This window comes from Aspergillus homomorphus (assembly GCF_003184865.1).
Source record: "Aspergillus homomorphus CBS 101889 unplaced genomic scaffold BO97scaffold_7, whole genome shotgun sequence".
NCBI classification, from domain to species: Eukaryota; Fungi; Ascomycota; class Eurotiomycetes; order Eurotiales; family Aspergillaceae; genus Aspergillus; species Aspergillus homomorphus.
In genome coordinates, this window is record NW_020291893.1 from 416,869 (window position 1) to 434,436 (window position 17,568).

The window sequence follows — 17,568 nt, forward strand, 5'->3', positions numbered from 1 at the left end:
AACCGAATCTCTCGATATAGTGAGTCTCTCGTCTTAATTTGAAATCCCTTTTCTTGCTAATCTGATACCGAATTCTTTCTGCAAAACCGCATTCTGTACTGACACCGAATACTCTCCCCACGATAAGCCAATGTCCGCCAAAGCGCTGGATGCAGCGTCATAGGTACACAGCCCTTTTACCTGGATGCACCCAGCATCTCTTCGCTCATCCGCCTCAGTCAACAAACTTTCCCTGTAAGACATCGTGGAGTATGTCAAATAGCATACCGGTGTGCATTGTAGAGCAATATTAGGTGTTACCGGGTGCCTACAGCAAGTCCGGAGTGATCCTCATGTACAGACTGCTAATCGTCATCTAGCCTGCCGGTATGTCTGAAAATACCAACTACCATGCGAACACCTCCATGACTACATCCGAGCAGCTTAAGACATCAAAGTTAGTACGTTTTGGAGTAGAATCACTGCACGCGAAGCTATTCCCATTGAAGTGGATCATGTCTCAGGATCGGCGAGACGAGGACGGCGTTGTTCCCGTGTGCCAAGACCGCCTGGTTCCGAACCTTTCCAGCTCAGCATTTATAGCGCTCTCGTTTAAAGCGTTGAATGGCCATTCGCGATCAGTTTCGGGATGAGCGATGCGGTGTGGCAGAGCCACATGAGCCACAATTACTAGAAAGGCTGGAACCAGCCATCATGCTGGGCGTCATCGGAGCCTGTCAGGTAAAGCCCGTATGGGTATCTGTTTCAGGCTAGCTGGGGATTCCCCGCCATGAATGCCGGCACAGCCACACTGCAGCGATCTAGAAAGGTGATGATGCATCGCCCCCCGCCCTGCAAGGCAACGACCGCTCCTGATGGTTGGCAGAAATGCTCGCAACGACACATGCAAATGAATGTCAAGGCCCACAAATATCCTATGAGCTGAACAACCAACGCACGAAAGTAACAAGCAAATGAGATACACCCTTGGGGCAAACAAACAAACAAGCGACTAAAGGCGGTAGCCTAGAAAGTGGAAAGTGGAGGCAGATGAGCTGGACTGGCGGGGCCGGTCTTAGCCCCGTATTCCTTCCCTAACCGTAATTCCCTCCTCAGATGATCCTCTTCTCCCCCACCTTCACCACGGCTACATAATAATAACAACTATCCTCTCCCCCCCGTGGCGGTCAGCTTTCTTTTTTCTTTTCTTGTTACACCCCCTTTTCCATTCCTAGACCCCGGTATCCTTGGTCATCTCTCCATCTGTCGTCCTCATGTCCCAACGCGAGGAAGACCTGGCCTATGGCCACTACTACGGTGACTCGGCGCGGGGCACATCCGGCGACACCGCGAGGGGCTTTGTCGGTGACACTTTCCAGAAACTGAAGGAGACCTACAAGAGTCATCAGAGCCAGCAGGGCTCGGGTACTTATCAGGGCAGCAGCAATAATCAACAGGTAAGTCCTGCGGATCTGATCTCAGGCACCATCTTCAAATTACTCACCAGTGGTTGTCATCCCGCAGAACCAATACCAGCAAACCCAGTCCTCCCAGACCCAAGGTTCGGCTCAGCAATACCCGCCGACATATGGAAACGCCAGCCCGCAACAGCACCAGCACCAGCAGTCAACCTATCATCAACAGACGCAGAATCCCCAGAAGCAGGATAAGCTCTCGGGATTGTTCGGAAAATTGGAAAACCTGGGAAATGAGTTTGCCCAGAAGATCGGAAATGCCCTCGACCCGCAAGCCTATGCGGAGTATGGCTCGACTAAGCCGCAGACGCAGAACCGCTTCGGCAGTTTCGCTCCAGAACGCCAGGGTAATGAAGTCAAGTGGCACGTCGACGGGTGTGCGTACTTTTATGCTGTCTCCAAAGCCCTGGAAAGTGCGAGAGAAAATATTTGGATTCTGGACTGTAAGTTTCTGAGGTGACACAACTGGGTTATAATGAGTGGTGGGCTGACTGAAACTCAGGGTGGTTGTCGCCAGAGCTCTACCTGAGACGCCCTCCCGCGAAGAACGAGCAGTATCGGCTGGATCGGATGCTGCTAGCTGCTGCGCAGCGCGGCGTTCGTGTCAACATTATTGTTTATAAGGAAGTGACTCAGGCATTGACACGTATGTGCAGAAAGCATGGCTCATTTACTTGGTTGAGCTGACTCCAAATCGCAGTCTCATCCCATCACACAAAGCATCATCTGGAGGATCTCCATCAGAACATTGCAGTATTCCGTCACCCTGACCATCTTCCCGACCGTCAGGAATTGGAAGCCTCAATCGCCGCTTCCCTTCAGAACCTCTCCTTGGATGCCGGGAATCTGGCTAAGATGTCGGAGGACACCATTAAAGGAATTTATGGTATGCATGAGGATGTCATCCTTTACTGGGCCCATCATGAGAAGCTCTGCATCATTGATGGACGCATCGCTTTTATGGGTGGCTTGGATATGTGCTTTGGCCGTTGGGACACAAACCAGCATGCCCTCGCCGATGTTCATGGCCAGGACTTGAATGAGATCGTTTTCCCCGGCCAGGACTACAACAATGCTAGAGTGCTTGACTTCCAGGATGTGTCTAACTGGGAGAAGAATCAGCTGGATCGGAAGAAGACCTCCCGTATGGGTTGGTCGGACATCTCAGTCAGCTTGCATGGACAGGCTGTCGAAGATCTGAGACGGCACTTTGTCCAGAGATGGAACTTCATCTATGATATCAAGTACTACTCGCGCAACAATCCCAGATATGTGAAACTGAACTTGTACGGCCGCCCTACCTCTTCTATGGGCGCCCAACAAGGTCAGCAGCAGGGTCAGCAACAGGGCCAGCAACACGGAAGGCCGGCTCAACAGCCAGCAACGTCAACCCAGAGTCCTTCTACCCCCAGCTGGCAGCAGACTTTCACAGCCCAGCCGGGTGGTCTCCCTACCAGCTCAAGCCCTGCCACTCCTAGCTGGCAACAACAGGCAGCCTCTCCCTCCGCCGTGCAACCCAGCAACACCCAGTCGTCTAGCGCCGGCAACGCAGTGACACCTGGCTGGCAGCAGCAGACTCCTCAGCAGCAGGCACCTCAACAGACTGGTTCCTTTGGCAGTAACGCTCAGCCCGCCACTCCGAGCACTCCTAGCTGGCAGCAGCAGCAGCAGCAGCAGCAGCAGCAGCAGACCTCATCCCCTCAACCTGCTGCCTATTCTGGTAACATTCAGCACACTCAAAGCTGGCAGCAACAGCCCGAGCAACACCAGGGTAGCTACCAGGCCACCAACACCCATGATGCTCCTAACTGGCAGCAGCAAGCCCCACCGGCCTATACACCTAACCAGGCGTATACGCCTAGCCACGATGAGAAGCATAACTACACCTATACTGGTGACTCGTTCCCTCCACCTCCCCCTGTGCCTCCCCCAAGCCAGGGAACCGCACCAACCCAGCAGCCGAGTTACACCCAGTCTCAGGATCAGGGATACTCTCACCAGCAGAGTTACACACAATCTCAGAGTCAATCTTGGCCTCAGCAGCAGACCCAAACTCAACCTCAGGGACAGGCTTATCCTCAGCAACAGACTCACACACAATCTCAGGGTCAGGCATACTCTCCAAGCCAAGGCCAAAACCAGCATTACCCGCCTCCTCCCACCCAAGAGGGCCAGCAATCGCAGACTCGTGGTGTTCACGACTACCACAGCGGAGGCCATGCGTACGGCGACTCCGAAAGAGGCTTCAACTTCCGTGGTATCAAGGAGAACTTCACAGATTATGGCAACGTTCTTCGCGGCGAATTAGCAGGCCAGATCCATCATTACCAGGATCGTATGAATTACCGCCAGGGTAGCCAGCCACGCGGCAACATGGTTTGCCAGATTGTGCGCAGTGCTTCGAAGTGGAGCAACGGAACACCGACCGAGCATTCTATTGCCGACGCCTACGCCGCTATCATCCGCAACAGTCAGCACTTTGTGTACATCGAAAATCAATTCTTCATCACCGCGACTGGTGATGCCCAGAAACCCGTTCAAAACAAAATCGGAGCTGCCATTGTCGAACGTATCCTGCGCGCTGCACGGGCGGGCGAGAAATACAAGATTGTCGTTGTCATTCCCTCAGTCCCCTGCTTTGCTGGAGATTTGAGCGACGATTCCACTCTTGGCACTCGCGCCATCATGGAGTTCCAGTACAACTGCATCAACAGGGGAGGCAGCAGTATCATGGAACTTATTGCCAAAGAGGGATACAACCCGATGGAATATATTCGCTTCTACAACTTGCGCAACTACGATCGTCTCAACGTCAGCGGCCCGTTGCTTCAGGCCGAAAACAGAAGTGGTGTGAACTACGAGGAAGCCCGCAAGGAGCACGATGTGACCACTGCCGGCCCAGGTGGCTATGGACCCGGTGCTCCTCGGGCGGCCTTTGATACCACCGCCCCCTACCAACAGTACCAGCAAGCCGCTCAACAGGTGTCCAGCACCAAGTCTGCTCCTGGCCGGTGGGATAGCGTCAGTGAGTGCTACATGCTGAATGGTCCAGATATCCGCAATGTGCCGTGGGATGGCCCTGCAGATGCTGAGATTGACGCATTCGTTACCGAAGAACTTTACGTGCATTCCAAGGTAAGTGCTACTGATTGATATGCGAACCCATATGCTAACGAAGATACAGGTCATGATTGCCGATGATCGCGTTGCTATCGTTGGATCTGCCAACTTGAACGATCGCTCTCAGCTGGGTGACCACGATTCCGAGCTTGCCATCGTCATTGAGGATTACACCCCTATTCAGTCGCGCATGAATGGCCAGCCATGGAGTGCAAGTCGGTTTGCTGCTTCTCTCCGTAGATACCTGTTCCGCAAGCATCTTGGTCTTTTGCCACCTCAGGATCCAGAACGTCCCGATGCCAACTACGAGCCCGTTGGTGTGCCAAACACATTCGACGCCGAGTCTCCAGAAAGTCAAATCGTGGCCGACCCGCTGGCGGACACAATGCACAGCATGTGGAACACTCGGGCTAGAACTAATACTGAAGTATTCCGAAAGGTCTTCCACTCGGTTCCCGATGACCAAGTGCGCAACTGGGCCACGTACAAGGAGTTCTATGGATACTACTTCCACAACGCAGACAAGCAGGCCTATGGCGAGGACGACTCTCAGCCTGCTCGGTACGAATACGGACATGTGGTGCGGGATGACTTCCCTCCGGGCCCTGAGGGTGTCAAGCAAGTGAAAGAACTTCTTAGCCAGGTCAAGGGAACGCTGGTCGAGATGCCCTTGATGTTTTTGATTGAGGAGGATATTGCCAAGGAGGGGCTGACATTGAACGAATTGACGGAGCCTATCTACACCTGATGCCATATTCTAGTTCAATATTTTGGTTCTTTTGTTTGGCCAAGCAGCAATGAAATTGGATGTTTCTTTAGTATTTTTTTGGATCCCAAGTTGTAAGCGTGTGGTGGTTTAGTATTGTTGTTGAAGAACAATAGGAAGCGACGGGTAATGATTCGCCGCCAGACCAGAACTTCGCCCCGCGTGGCAGATCCAAACTCAACCCAACGAGGATGCCACGTCCACGGTTGGTTCATTCTTACATTGCAGAATTGGTACAACACCATGTGGCAAAGAGGGACTTATGTCGGTGCATGCAATCGATTGCTCCAGACTTGTCAATGCACTAACACACCAAGTATTCGGATTTACCATCGCCTCCACTCGCTTCCATGCTACCACTGTTCGTGCGCGACTTCCTTATGAAAGATATCAAACAGAAATAAAGAGAAACAGCCTCATTTCCAGAGCCGGAACATCAATGCGACGCTTAGCTTGATTCTACACACAGTTGCACAGTCGTTCATTGGCCCATTGCCAAGAACAATATGAAGCCCTGATCCCTGCCCTTCCATACATCTGCGACGACCGCAAATCAGAGGTCTCCATCACTTCTAGCGAGTTCTTTCTTCCTTCCACCCATGTGGTTCATCGAGTCAAAGCCTTCTTGAACGCCATGATGAAGTTTACGAACAGGATTAAAGAAAATATCCCAGGAACGAGCCCGACTTCCTCGCCCCCAGACTATTCTTTCACTCGTACCTGTCTTTGCCCAGTCTGTCTTGCTATTCTTCTTGATTGTCATTGGTTTCTGCAATGGATTTCAAAGATGGAGTATACTTTCTTGACCACAGTTTCTAGGATCCAATATGTGCCCTGGACATCTATATAAGCCTCTTCGAATCCTCCCCAGAATTGCTCTTTCTTCTCTTCATCCGCAAGTTTCATAACAAGCAAAACAAAAACATTTTCGATCTTTCCGATCTTTCACTTCAATCATTCAAAATGGCCCCCGTCGAGATTGTCAAGGAATCCACCACCCGCGGTATGCCTCCCGCATGACTTGTTCACCACAGCCCCATCCCACTTGCATCCTTCTATCAAGCATACCCCAGGCACAGAATGATAGCTAATATCAACCATAGGCGCCTCCCCCGGCGGCGGCTGCACTGTCATGTAAATGACTTTCCCTGAGATAGCCCGGAGCTTCCTCTCGCTTTCCACCTGAACGCAAACAATCTACCATCCGGTCCAAAAACCTCAAGTCTTCACGACATTTCTCAACTTTTCGTCCATCTCGAATAAGAAATCCCCCCACCCGCAACATGGCTTATCTCATACACCATAACGCTATAAATTTTGATTCACCATAAAGACCAATAAAAATACACTCTACTCACGCTACTTTCGCCATCCCGAAAAACCGAAACGCCCGCGACAAAAGCCACCAAAAACAACAGCCGGTCTCGTTGCCGTTGCACCAAAACGGGGGCTTCAGGTTCTAGGGTAGCAAAGATGATTTCCTCTCGCTTAATTTTGTGTTCCAGTTACGACGTCGGTTTCTCAACCTTTTCTTCATTCCTGTCCAGTCTTCCCTTATGACAGATTTGAAGGGAGAGTTGTGGTGCTCTGGACACAATTTGATAGCTGGGGTGAAGATCAATAATCATCCTATCCGGATTCCAGTCTTTCGCTTTTTAACTTTTTCATCAACTCCGCCAATTTTCTTATTCGAGGAAGATGTACTCTCTGGTGTATCTGGATGGGAGATGGGACAGTCCGTTTTTTAGACAGGATGAGTTAGATTCGGAGAGGGATTGGGGAGGATTTGGGTTTCTAATTATTTTAGGAAGTCTTGTTGCGGTCTTCTATCGTTTCTTGTTGGTTTACTAAACTTCACTTGGAAAACCCTTTTCTGAATTGGATAGGATGTGTGTGGGTTGAAGCTTTTTTTTTGGTTGTTTTATATAGCTATGTGTGAGTGGGTGGATATATAGTCTTTCGGAATATATGTTGCTTGCTCACCGATTTTGGTTCTGGATGTAGGTTTTTGCAAAGTAAAGTGTGTTTTTGGGTGGATGACTTCCTTGAAGATTGATAGGATAACGTGTTGCCAAGCATCCAAGTCTATTGCAAGACCACCACAATCCTAATTCTCCCCTTTAAGATTCTCAGGCTGAACAGGAGCAGAGTACTGTACTGGTTAATGTAGTGATGACGATGACCCTTCTTCCGAATCAAAGCTGAACTACCATAATCTACGTACACTCACTCACTACAAACAAATCCAGCACCTCTACCCCCGTCCCCCCCCTCCCCCCCACCAAAAACAATCCACCTCCAGAACCAAACCCATCCAACCACAGCCTAATTCCCAGTCGCATACTCAAACAAAACCCCGCACGGTCAACCGCACAACCACCAACCTGATCAATGAATTCGTCTCCCCACAAAACACCCCAGCCTCCAACCTCCCCACCTCCCGCTCAATCTCCTCCTCCATATCACGCAGAAACTCTCTCGTGGCAGCCAATACCCCAGCCTCACGTAGCAGGTGCACCAAACCGGGGAAGTTCATTTCAGAGGTACAGTTACCGGCACCGGCACCCATCACCTGGGGACTTCTACCCGCGCAAGCACTGAAACCCTGACACCCTGCACCACTACCACCCGCGGAGGGCGAACAAGAGCATGATGACGATGACGACGAAGGCGTATCCCTCCCCGACAAACCTCCCGGAAAAGAAGCCGAAGCCGAAAGCAGCGCACCGACCTGCGCACGACATTCAGGTCTGGAATTCAGCAGCCGGATGACGGGGTACGAGTAGCTGAATCCCCCCAGCTTGCCTTCTGCTGAGGTCTTGCCTGTAGAGGAGGAGGAGGAGGCAGCAGGGGATTGGGGCGAGGTGAAGAAGAGGTACTCTTCGCGGATGCGGATGAAGCGCGCGAGGAGGTTAGTGAGGTGTAGCAGCGAGTCTCCCCTGTTGTTTTTGTTACCGGGATTGCTACTGTGGGGTGGTGGTTGGCAAGGGGCTTCCGACTGCAGGAGCTTGACCAGGATAGAGAATAACGCTCCCGTCGTGTCGTCGATTAGACCTAGGTATTCGGGTTCGGTCGGGGTGTGTGTTGTGAATTGCCAGTTTAGGGCCCAGCTTTGGCCTGTGAAGAGTCGTGTGAGGCCTTCCGTGAGGATTGTGGTTGCGTTCCGTGGGTTGCGGAAGAGGTGCGGCTGGTGCTGCACCGATTGTAGGGCGTGCGTGAAGGCGTAGTATGCGCTGTTGGTTGCTTGCGCGGTGCCGAAGACGATGTGTGTTGCTGGGCTGCTGTGGCGCGTCGGGCTGGCTGTGAAGATGTCCCATAGGATCAGGGTTGCGTTGTGCAGGTTGCTGAAGATCGTATGGATGTGGTGGAGCGTGGGCTCCGGGGCGCGGGTCCAGCTGTTCAGCGCGGCGGGGATCATGTTCAGGATTGTGGTCGTTGGGGTCGAGGCGATCGAGCTGATGTAGTTGGTTGGTGCGGTTAGGGCCGTGGTGTTCTTGGTCTTGTTTTCGAGGGTGTGGTGGTTGTGGTGGTGGGCTCCGTAGCTGAGATTGGGAGATGAAGCGCATGGGTGGTTCGAGCCTCGATCCAGCAGGGTCGTCGACGTCGTGCCGGTCCACTCGGACTTGCCGCAGCTGCTACTGCTGCTGAAGCAGGGAGAAGACGAGAGGCTGGCCCGCCAGTAGTTATAGTTGGCCATGGCTGCGCCTACGGCCTCGATCCAGCGGTGCAGACGAATCGACTCGGTCGGATGCTGCCAGGAGAAGCTATCTTTGAGCGACAGGAACCGGGCTTCAAGCTCGACGATCTTCCTCTTTACCTTCTCCCGTGCCGCGTCAACAGACAGCCCCTCGACGCGGATCAAGCAGTCGATGATATTGCGTCCTGCTTTGGGGTCTGCACACCCTGCCGTCCAGCTCCAGTATTCATCGTTCAACGCGAGACACTCGTCGGCGACATCCTTGATCTCTTGCAGAAGCATGTGGTCGACGTGCGAGAGAGGGACCCCGATAGCGAACTCCAGTATAGGCCAGAAGGCTCTGGCTCGGACATCAACATTGAAACCCGCGCACCCAACACCAGCGGAAGGAAATACACTTACTCGAACGCGAACTTCTTCTTGCAGTCCAGCGGCGTCGGTGCCCGAATAATCGCCTTCCGGTATACCTCCAACAGATGCACACCATGCTCGCATTCCACCCGGCAAACCTCAGAGAAGACCTCCTCGATGACTCGCTGCAGGTGGTGATGTTGATGGTGAGGGTGGTGACGACCGCCTCCTGGACCCTTGCTGCACGGCCCCGAGCACGAACAAGAGCACGCAGCAGAGAACTGCTCGATGCATCGGTTCAATAACTCGAATCCCTCGTGTCGATTATGCGTTCCGAACCGACGGCAGAGATCTACCTCATAACTCAGCACAATATCTTTGGGACGAGGCGAGCACAAAACAAACCATCAAGCAGCCGCGCCATCTCAGCCAAACACGCCGCCGGCGCCAGTCGCTCCGGCAGCGCCTCGGGAATGATCATGACCAGCGGATTCTCCTTCTGCGAGAAGCGGGAGGAGCCGGGATAGTCAGACCGCACGTCGAAGTGGCAGTTCCACTTGCACACGAAATCCTGGGCAGCCTTGGTGGCGATCTCGCTGTATCGGTTCATGCGGATGGGGAGCGAGGTGAAGGCACCGGCTCTGCGGGCCTCAAATTCGTTGATCATCGGGGAGCAGGCGTGGTAGTTGTCCATTGTGTGGAGCAATTTCTAAATGCAGAATATAAAGAAGAACGAGAAAGAAAACGAAGATAGAGTACAGGAGAAAGCAAAAAAGAGCAGAAAGGTGCTTTTGGACGAGATCTCGAATTTCCAAGATTCAAGGGCTGGGATGGATGTATTTTTATGCTGTGTCCGAACGCCCCCGCCCCCAACGCCATGGTTGAGCTGTGCCCCAGCGTCTTCATGAGCTTCACAGAGTGTCGGTGTATGGGCGGCGATTACAAATGTTTCGTTGCATGGCCGTAGGATGAGTGTGTGAAATTCGTTCGAAAATGGTAATCCGGGATCGTAGTCCCCCGGGATAGATCAGATTCGGAAGAGTGCCTTGCTCATCGCATACAGATTTGCATACATATCACTTCATGCATACCGCTTCGAAAAAGGGAAGCTCGTATCATCGACTAAAATGATGGAATGGCTATGGCTCGTAAGGGGGCAACTCGCGATCTTGAGCAATATTATCCGAGCAATGGCTTAATTTAGACTGCTAGATATGGTGCCTCATCAGTGGGAATGCTCTTGTTGGACGTATCTGAATTAGATTGATACTCTTCGCTAGGCTTCCTTCTCGTGAATTCCGACTATCGTATGCTATGCTCTTCAAGTCATAGTCTTTCCCGTGGACTGCGAGTGGTTCTGTGTAATCCCCGGCCTAAGCAACAAATTTGATAAAGCTTAAGTTACAAAGATATGGAAGCATAGCATGAATAACACATTTGATTTAGGAATTGTTGTCAAGGCTCTGTTCACATGCTCGAGACTTCAACAAGAAGCTCATACTATGCTGGGCTAATTTAGTCTACCCATTATGATCGAAAGCATCTTCGACCAAAATCACCTCCAGGTATCGCTCTCCGTGGCACTGCTGACTCCACAGCTAGAGGGAACAGTGTATGACCGGTTAGGGTTACTCTCCCAGGTAACGGATCCATCGGACGCCTTGCGTATGTACTTGTACTGGAAAGTAGTGCCGGCAGGAAGGCTGATCGTAGCATACCAGAGATGTTTGCTGGAGGTGTACTGGCTGGCGCTCAATGCGACCGCGCTACTGCTATCCCAGCTACCCAATTGGGAAATTGATCCTGAGATATACACGTCCTCGCCGTATGTAGTGGTAGCAATGACATCAAATGTCACGGCGACACTGGTGGGAGTTGAGCAGGCGGTGGTTGTGGTGGAAGTGCTTGTGGAGGTTGTACCGCCGCCGCTAGCCTTGGTGGTAGTGGTAGTGGTCCCGGAGCCGCCGCCGCTGGTCAAGGTGCTAGGCCATGCAGTGTTGGTGGCGGTGCTGTAAGTGCCCATCGCGGAGGTTGCGGAGCAGACAGAGGGAACGCTGCTCGCGCCGGTCTCGCCCCAAGAGGGAGGTACGACCGAGTTACGGCGCATATTGGCTGTCAAGACAGCAGCATAGGACCAAGTCAAGTCGCGGGCAGAGAGCTGAGTGCCATGGTTCTTGTCATACTGTTCGGCGAGGGAGCCATTGGTCATGGCATGGGATTGCTAAACGACATCAGTAAGGTGCTTTATAGTAAAAGGGCGGTGGACGCACAACAACGCTCACGTATCCATCAGCGTAAGTCTTAACAGCGCTGACGATGGAGCTAAAGGCTGAGCTGGAGGAGGAATAGGTTCCGACCGCCGCCGAGCTGTAGATATCCTTGAAGAAGGCAAGCGATGTGCTGTCAATAGTGATGGACCCGATGCGGTTCCACTGGTAAATCGCATCGTACAGCTGCTCCGCGGCCGCAAGGGTAGTCAGGAACCAGGGGTTGCCGTTGTAGTAGGAATCTTCAGGGTAGCGACCGACTGCAACAGCGGTGCCCTCAGCAATGCCAGAGTTCAGAGAGTACACAGACCGGAAAGAGTCAGTGTAGACCTTGTGGTTGGCCAGCGCACGTGGTGAGCATGGTTGGAAGGTCGTGTCGTCGCAGCCCGCGGCGGGATCAAAGGTATGGATACTGGCGAGCACGGTGTTCGCATCCTTGCCACTCCGACCACTGTTGGTGTTGGCAAGCATGTAGGATCCGGTCCAGAAGCTTTGCATGAAACACAAGATTTGCGGGGCTTGGGAATCACACCAGCTGCAGGATGAGCCAACGCTCTTGGCAAAGGTGCTGCCTTCCACAAGTGCCCGGTGTGAAACAGCAACAGTGAAGAAAGAGGATCCACTGACTTCCTCCCACAGATCTATATGCAGTTAGTTCAGTACTTTGAAGGGAAATTTCAGGCTTAAGATAACCGACCGTAACCAGTCTGGTTCCAGTATTGAGCGACGTAAGACAAGTCATTACGGACAATGGGCCAAACAATGTTCGTCGCTTCGGTGGAGTAGCCATTGTTCTGTTTATTGTCAGCCAAAGTACTTTGTCAAGATCCAACAAGACGTACGATCAGCCAGTTGCCAAAGGTGATCAGAGCGGTCGCGCGCAACGCAGGTCCATCGCGCTGGGGACGGCCCCAGCTGCCGGTGAATGCCGTCTCGTCAACATTGAATTTGGGTTCTCCAAGACCTGCGCCGCCGGAGAGCGACCCAGATGGGTTGGAAACGGTCTGCAAGTGGGCTTGCGAATTGATATACTCTTCAATGACCGTCTGCAGACTCGCTTGACCATTGACGAAGAGATCAACAAGGACTTTCATGGTCAAGGCTGAGTCTCGAGTCCAGGTATAGTAATCTGTGCAGGTCTGTTAGCAAGCTCAGCATATTCATGGGTAAAAAGGGGTCGCTCACAGTCCGGGTTGCTAGTACTCGGGCTGGCGATGACAATGCCAGACTTAGCACTCTTGGAGAACTCTCCGTCCGCGCCAATGTTCGCAAGAATGCCATTGAGGGAGACCGTGGTCTCAGTTCCAAGCCAGGCGTCCACGCTGCCCGTAGCCCGAGCATCTAGCTGCGGGGCTGCTGTCGCCCAGGGGCTGAGAGCCAGCGCGCAAAGCGCATAGGAGATACCCCGAATCATGGCAAAACGCGAGAGATACCAGGGGTTTGAGAAATGCGAAGGAGGATGAGAGTGAGGTTAATGAGAAACAGACGGTAGGAATGTCGCTGCTCTTTATAGACCGCGTGCGGGAGGCGAGAAGCACCGTGTGAAGGGGGGGAGAGGTTCGACTCGACTGCATGTGAAGCGGACAGGGACATGCATGGATCCCAGACATCCAATCGCTTTGTCGGCATTTGCCTTGTACCTGCTAGACGAATTGACCTGCATAAGCCCCTGCGCAGGCGTTCTGCACACTGTGACCAACTTCTCCGATGAGGTCAAATCCGGGGAGCCAAGTCCGTTTCCTCCAACGAGATGGCTCCGATTTCCCCGCAGAATCGCCGCCCCTGGCTCGGTTACGGCTTTTCTTCTCGGGGGTCAGGCCGTTACGGACGGTTGATCGCGGGAAACGCGTTGGAATTGGCACTAGCGCGACGCTAGATGGCAGTCCGTCAAACTTGCGATGCGATGAAGTTGCTGCAGATGGTCAAGTGGCGTGATGAGAAGGCCATCGCTTACCTCGGAGGTGGGGGTGGGGGAACCGCGAGCAAGAGCGAAGAGGAAGATGGAAGGGAGGGAAGCTTGCTCAGCCGGAAATGAGATGTTAATGAAGATGGCTGTTGTCAGCCAATGGAGACGGTCGACCACCACTCCTTCGCTGCTTGTCTTCATTTCCCCCTCCACCCAGTCCCGACACCAGACCATTCTTGTATCCTTGTTTTACACTCTTGCAAGCACACGGGAAAGACTGCAGAAGACGATTGGGTCATTAAAGAACTGAATTACCGAAATCGTGCAGTGCCCGCTGGACGCTACCGCGGCGACTTCAATCCAAGTACATTATCCCACCGGAGAACTGGAGTGACAGAGCAGGATGAACTGATGGCTGTGGTGCAATGCGCCTCAGCTAAGGCCCCAGGACCGAGCAGCGCCGTGCCTTTGGTAGAGAAACTCTCCGTCGTCGAACTCCTCAATGCACAGACAGGGACATTGCGTGCGCGGCCGGCCGGCAATGGGGTGTCGTGATTCTATTTACTTATGCCTCGCTTTGGCCAAGGCCGCTTTTTCGCCCTTCTCCCCATCTACAACTATAAGTCAGCGCCAAATGGTTTTCAGCAATGTTTCCTAGGCGAGAGATGCGCCTCATCTACACAGTAGTCACCCCCGGGAGAATGAACGGATAGCACAATGCAAGATTGCCTCATATACACACGCGGACATATACCCCGCTATAGCCGATCCTCGCGTATTTACACTGCTTATGATTTAAGGTGAAGTTTCCTTTCGAATCATATCTACTCGGGCGATATCATCCGCACTGGGCTCAGGCAACTCCGAATCCTTCAGCACAAATGCTTCGCCAAGGGCTTCCTCCACCTGCTCCAGCGCATGTGAGACCAAGCCCACCGACCGTGCCATCCCAATCTGCGTCAGGCTCTCGCCCACCGCGGCTTCAATCTGACCATCGCCACCGTTCTTTGTGAGATCCGCCTCAAAAGCATGGCAGAGAGATTTTAGCGGCTCCAGAAAGCGATTACGGAAGTAGACATAGGTCTTCTCCAGTTGCAGTTGCTGGCGCAGATTGGGTGTTGAGACCAGAAGGTAATACAAACTGAGCGCCGCATGGATCGATGGAGTCAAGGTTTGTGAGAACTTGATCCATGATGCCACAAGATCGGATGACACGTTCATGAGCAGTTCGGAAGAGTCGAAGAGCGACGGGAACAACACGGAAAAATAATGCGGGTTGAGAAACGGACTGGACTCGGATGTGACATCGGTCTCGGAGGCTTTGGATGCATCTAAGATCCCGTCCTTTACCCAGACGATGGCGCTATCCTTAACAGTCCGGAATCGGTCGTCCTCCAGAACCGTCCGAATGAGCTTGAAGCGCGCAATCGCCGAGGAATTGCTCTTAACAACTGTGCCTGGAATTCGTCGAACTGAACTGTAGTTCTGCCGGGCAGTACAGGCCGTCAAGCATAGAACAAAATCGACGAATTCTTTTTCTATGGCCGGTGGCTGGATAGGTTGCTGCATAGCAAAGACGGTTAATGCGAGTAATGAGTCTAGTAGCACCTGTGGTTGCCCGAAAGCAACTTCATCGGGTGAATTGTAACCGCCGACGAAGTTGCGGAAAACCCGCGCCAGGTCTGGGAAAACGGCGATTGGGGTGACCTGCCCGGACGAGAATAATTCCGCCGAGGCTGCCCGCGCTGCCAGGAGCAGCAAAGAACCATGTCTCTCCAGGGGAATTTCGTCCGCTTTGCGAGGTGGTTCGTCGAAATCAAGCGGAGGCGGTTGGTCGTCGGGCGATTTCAAGGCGATTTCCAGAAGCTGCTTATCACTAAGGCCGAAGTCGCGAGATAGCGCCTATACATGTTAGCATGTCATTTGAACCCAGGATTGGGTCTCGGCCGTACCGTGATCTTAGCAACGATTAAGTCTCGCTCCTTCAGTTTCTTGCTGTGTGCAAAGACCTCGGTCTGCGTCTGCTGGCTGGCGATGCGCAATCCGGGGTGGAGCTTCTCTTGTAGTCGAATCGTCCACGACATTCCGGGGTCCAAGGGGCCGGCAAAGCTGAGCAAGTATGATTTAAGTACCTCAAGCAGGCCAAATTGTAGAAATCGCTGGACCAAGACTGCCTCATTATCACTAGCTGGGGACGGCGATTGCACTTCAGCTTCCGGGTCCGGCGCTGAGGCTTCGGAGAGACGAAGCACGCTGGATTCACTGGCCGCCCTGGGAGGCGGAGCCGGACGTTTCGACGGCGAAACATCCCGAAAGAATTCCAACAAAGCAATTGTTGTTTCGCTCGTGGGCATCAGTGTATACGCTTCTAGCAAGGCTTGCAGAGATGTGGCCAGGAATCGGCTGGGTGACTTGGTCTGGATGCGAGAATGCAACACTGACAACATTGAAACGAGTGCATTGAACTGCAGGATATGACGAGGCAGAGGTTCCATTTCGTCGTCAGATTTAGGCTCAGAGTCAGCGGTGGCGTCCTGCGACGACTCCCCATGCTGGTGGTGTGGTTCCAAATCTACAGCGTTCGATTCATTATCGTTGTCCTCCTCATCGGCGGGTTGCAGCTGCATGAGAGCATCTGAAACCCGCAGAATGACCTCTCGGGGATTTCCCAATCGAGCAATATCATGCAGGCAATCCAAAGACTGGGGTAACATAGGTAGGAGCAGCTGCACCAAGTCCCAGCCGATGTTGGTCGTTAGCACCTCATCCTGGAGGAGCTTATGCAGCGTGGGCAAACGGGCGGGGGTCAATTGGTATTCGAGCAAGGTCAAATAGGTCAGATAGTCGGTCGCAGGAGGCAACGCTTGAATAAGAGGGTCGTCGACCTCAGCCATGGCGAACAAGTTGTGGAGGGGGGATAATGCTGCTGGTGATGGATCATGCGAGATCCGGATGGGTGGGATAGCAGAGCAAAGAGACGGACGTCGTCGGTCAGAGCGGGACAGGTGAGACGAAGATGAAGCAGCGCCCGGGGGTTGGGTGGAGATGACATCACCCGGGCTAGGCCACCCCTCAATCAATCAATCAATCAGCCAATCAATCAATCAATTGATCGAGATCACATACAATCCATTGTATGTGACACAAGCTGACAACTAGAGAGGTCAGGATGTTAGATGAGGGGCAAGCTGGACAATCGTGTCATCAGGCAATTTACAGTTCCTGCTCAGCCAGAATCGATATCCATTGGGATGGGGTCGCCCACGGCTGCCCCGTGTGAAGGATCGAGGCTGACCTCACACTGTCCAGACTCCAGAGACGACATTAACATTGCCGCTAGACATCCCTAGGTTGATCTCCCGGTCTCTATTTCGTGCTAACAACAGACATTCTCACACAAAGACCGAGTCAAGGCTGGAATCACCCAGTTCTGGTCAGGTATTGGAGCGTCGAGGCCACCGCTCGACTCGGGAATCGGGATCTTGCTGACTCATCGCATAGTATGAAAGTGATCCAGAGAATTGAATTGAAGCATCAATCGTGATTCGAGGCCTCGCCAAGAGCGGAGCCAGTTCCACATCATTTTCATGATTCTTTGCGAGCAGTACCTGACTGGATTAATCGAGCAGTCGGATATCACATCCGCATGTCGATTCCGATACTCTTCAAGGGAGGGCACGTCGGCAGGAGGCTTCACGGGTTTTTACGAGTAGCGAAGCTTGAGTCATGCAAGGCATTGACAATGACTCTCTTCTCTGCCCCATGATGAAGTCACGGTACATACTAAGTACTTGAACTGGACTAGATACTCTACGCCCAAGAAGCAACAACAAAGTCTTCGCCTCCTCTTTCCAGAGTCTAAACCAGTTCAAATAAAATCTGGAATGAACCAAGAAAAAAAGCACAACTAGAGAACCAAAATTCCTCAGCAGAACCAAAGACCGGATGATGCCGATTGAGCCGGGCGGGAATTCCCTTCCCACTTCAAGGCTGAGACGACGATGACG

General features: G+C 52.7%; 5 protein-coding genes across 5 annotated transcripts; 2 read left to right on the forward strand and 3 right to left on the reverse strand.

Annotated features, from left to right (window-relative positions):
• Positions 1 to 1,043: 1,043 nt before the first annotated feature.
• On the forward strand, positions 1,044 to 5,383 carry pld2 (putative phospholipase D (PLD)). The gene is made up of 5 exons (XM_025692535.1): positions 1,044 to 1,436; positions 1,504 to 1,897; positions 1,957 to 2,100; positions 2,155 to 4,589; positions 4,639 to 5,383. The coding sequence occupies exons 1-5, from the start codon at positions 1,254 to 1,256 to the stop codon at positions 5,320 to 5,322; spliced, it is 3,840 nt and encodes a 1,279-aa protein (XP_025554030.1). The 5' UTR covers positions 1,044 to 1,253; the 3' UTR covers positions 5,323 to 5,383.
• A 2,294-nt stretch (positions 5,384 to 7,677) lies between these two features.
• On the reverse strand, positions 7,678 to 10,169 carry BO97DRAFT_464221 (uncharacterized protein). The gene is made up of 3 exons (XM_025699487.1): positions 9,794 to 10,169; positions 9,440 to 9,740; positions 7,678 to 9,377 (listed from the first exon to the last, which is right to left on the reverse strand). Exons 1-3 carry the CDS (start codon positions 10,080 to 10,082, stop codon positions 7,685 to 7,687), a joined length of 2,283 nt encoding a protein of 760 aa, XP_025554031.1. The 5' UTR covers positions 10,083 to 10,169; the 3' UTR covers positions 7,678 to 7,684.
• Positions 10,170 to 10,823: 654 nt separating this feature from the next.
• Positions 10,824 to 13,318, reverse strand: BO97DRAFT_476291 (putative glucan 1,4-alpha-glucosidase). The gene is made up of 5 exons (XM_025700470.1): positions 12,841 to 13,318; positions 12,498 to 12,784; positions 12,353 to 12,449; positions 11,659 to 12,296; positions 10,824 to 11,609 (listed from the first exon to the last, which is right to left on the reverse strand). Exons 1-5 carry the CDS (start codon positions 13,067 to 13,069, stop codon positions 10,944 to 10,946), a joined length of 1,917 nt encoding a protein of 638 aa, XP_025554032.1. The 5' UTR covers positions 13,070 to 13,318; the 3' UTR covers positions 10,824 to 10,943.
• On the forward strand, positions 13,160 to 13,605 carry BO97DRAFT_259359 (uncharacterized protein). The gene has a single exon (XM_025690887.1). The coding sequence runs from the start codon at positions 13,251 to 13,253 to the stop codon at positions 13,488 to 13,490; it is 240 nt and encodes a 79-aa protein (XP_025554033.1). The 5' UTR covers positions 13,160 to 13,250; the 3' UTR covers positions 13,491 to 13,605.
• A 751-nt stretch (positions 13,606 to 14,356) lies between these two features.
• BO97DRAFT_412175 (uncharacterized protein) lies at positions 14,357 to 16,455 on the reverse strand (the record flags this gene model as incomplete). Its single annotated transcript, XM_025696223.1, has 2 exons — positions 14,357 to 15,463; positions 15,514 to 16,455. 2 exons carry the CDS (start codon positions 16,453 to 16,455, stop codon positions 14,357 to 14,359), a joined length of 2,049 nt encoding a protein of 682 aa, XP_025554034.1.
• Positions 16,456 to 17,568: the final 1,113 nt, after the last annotated feature.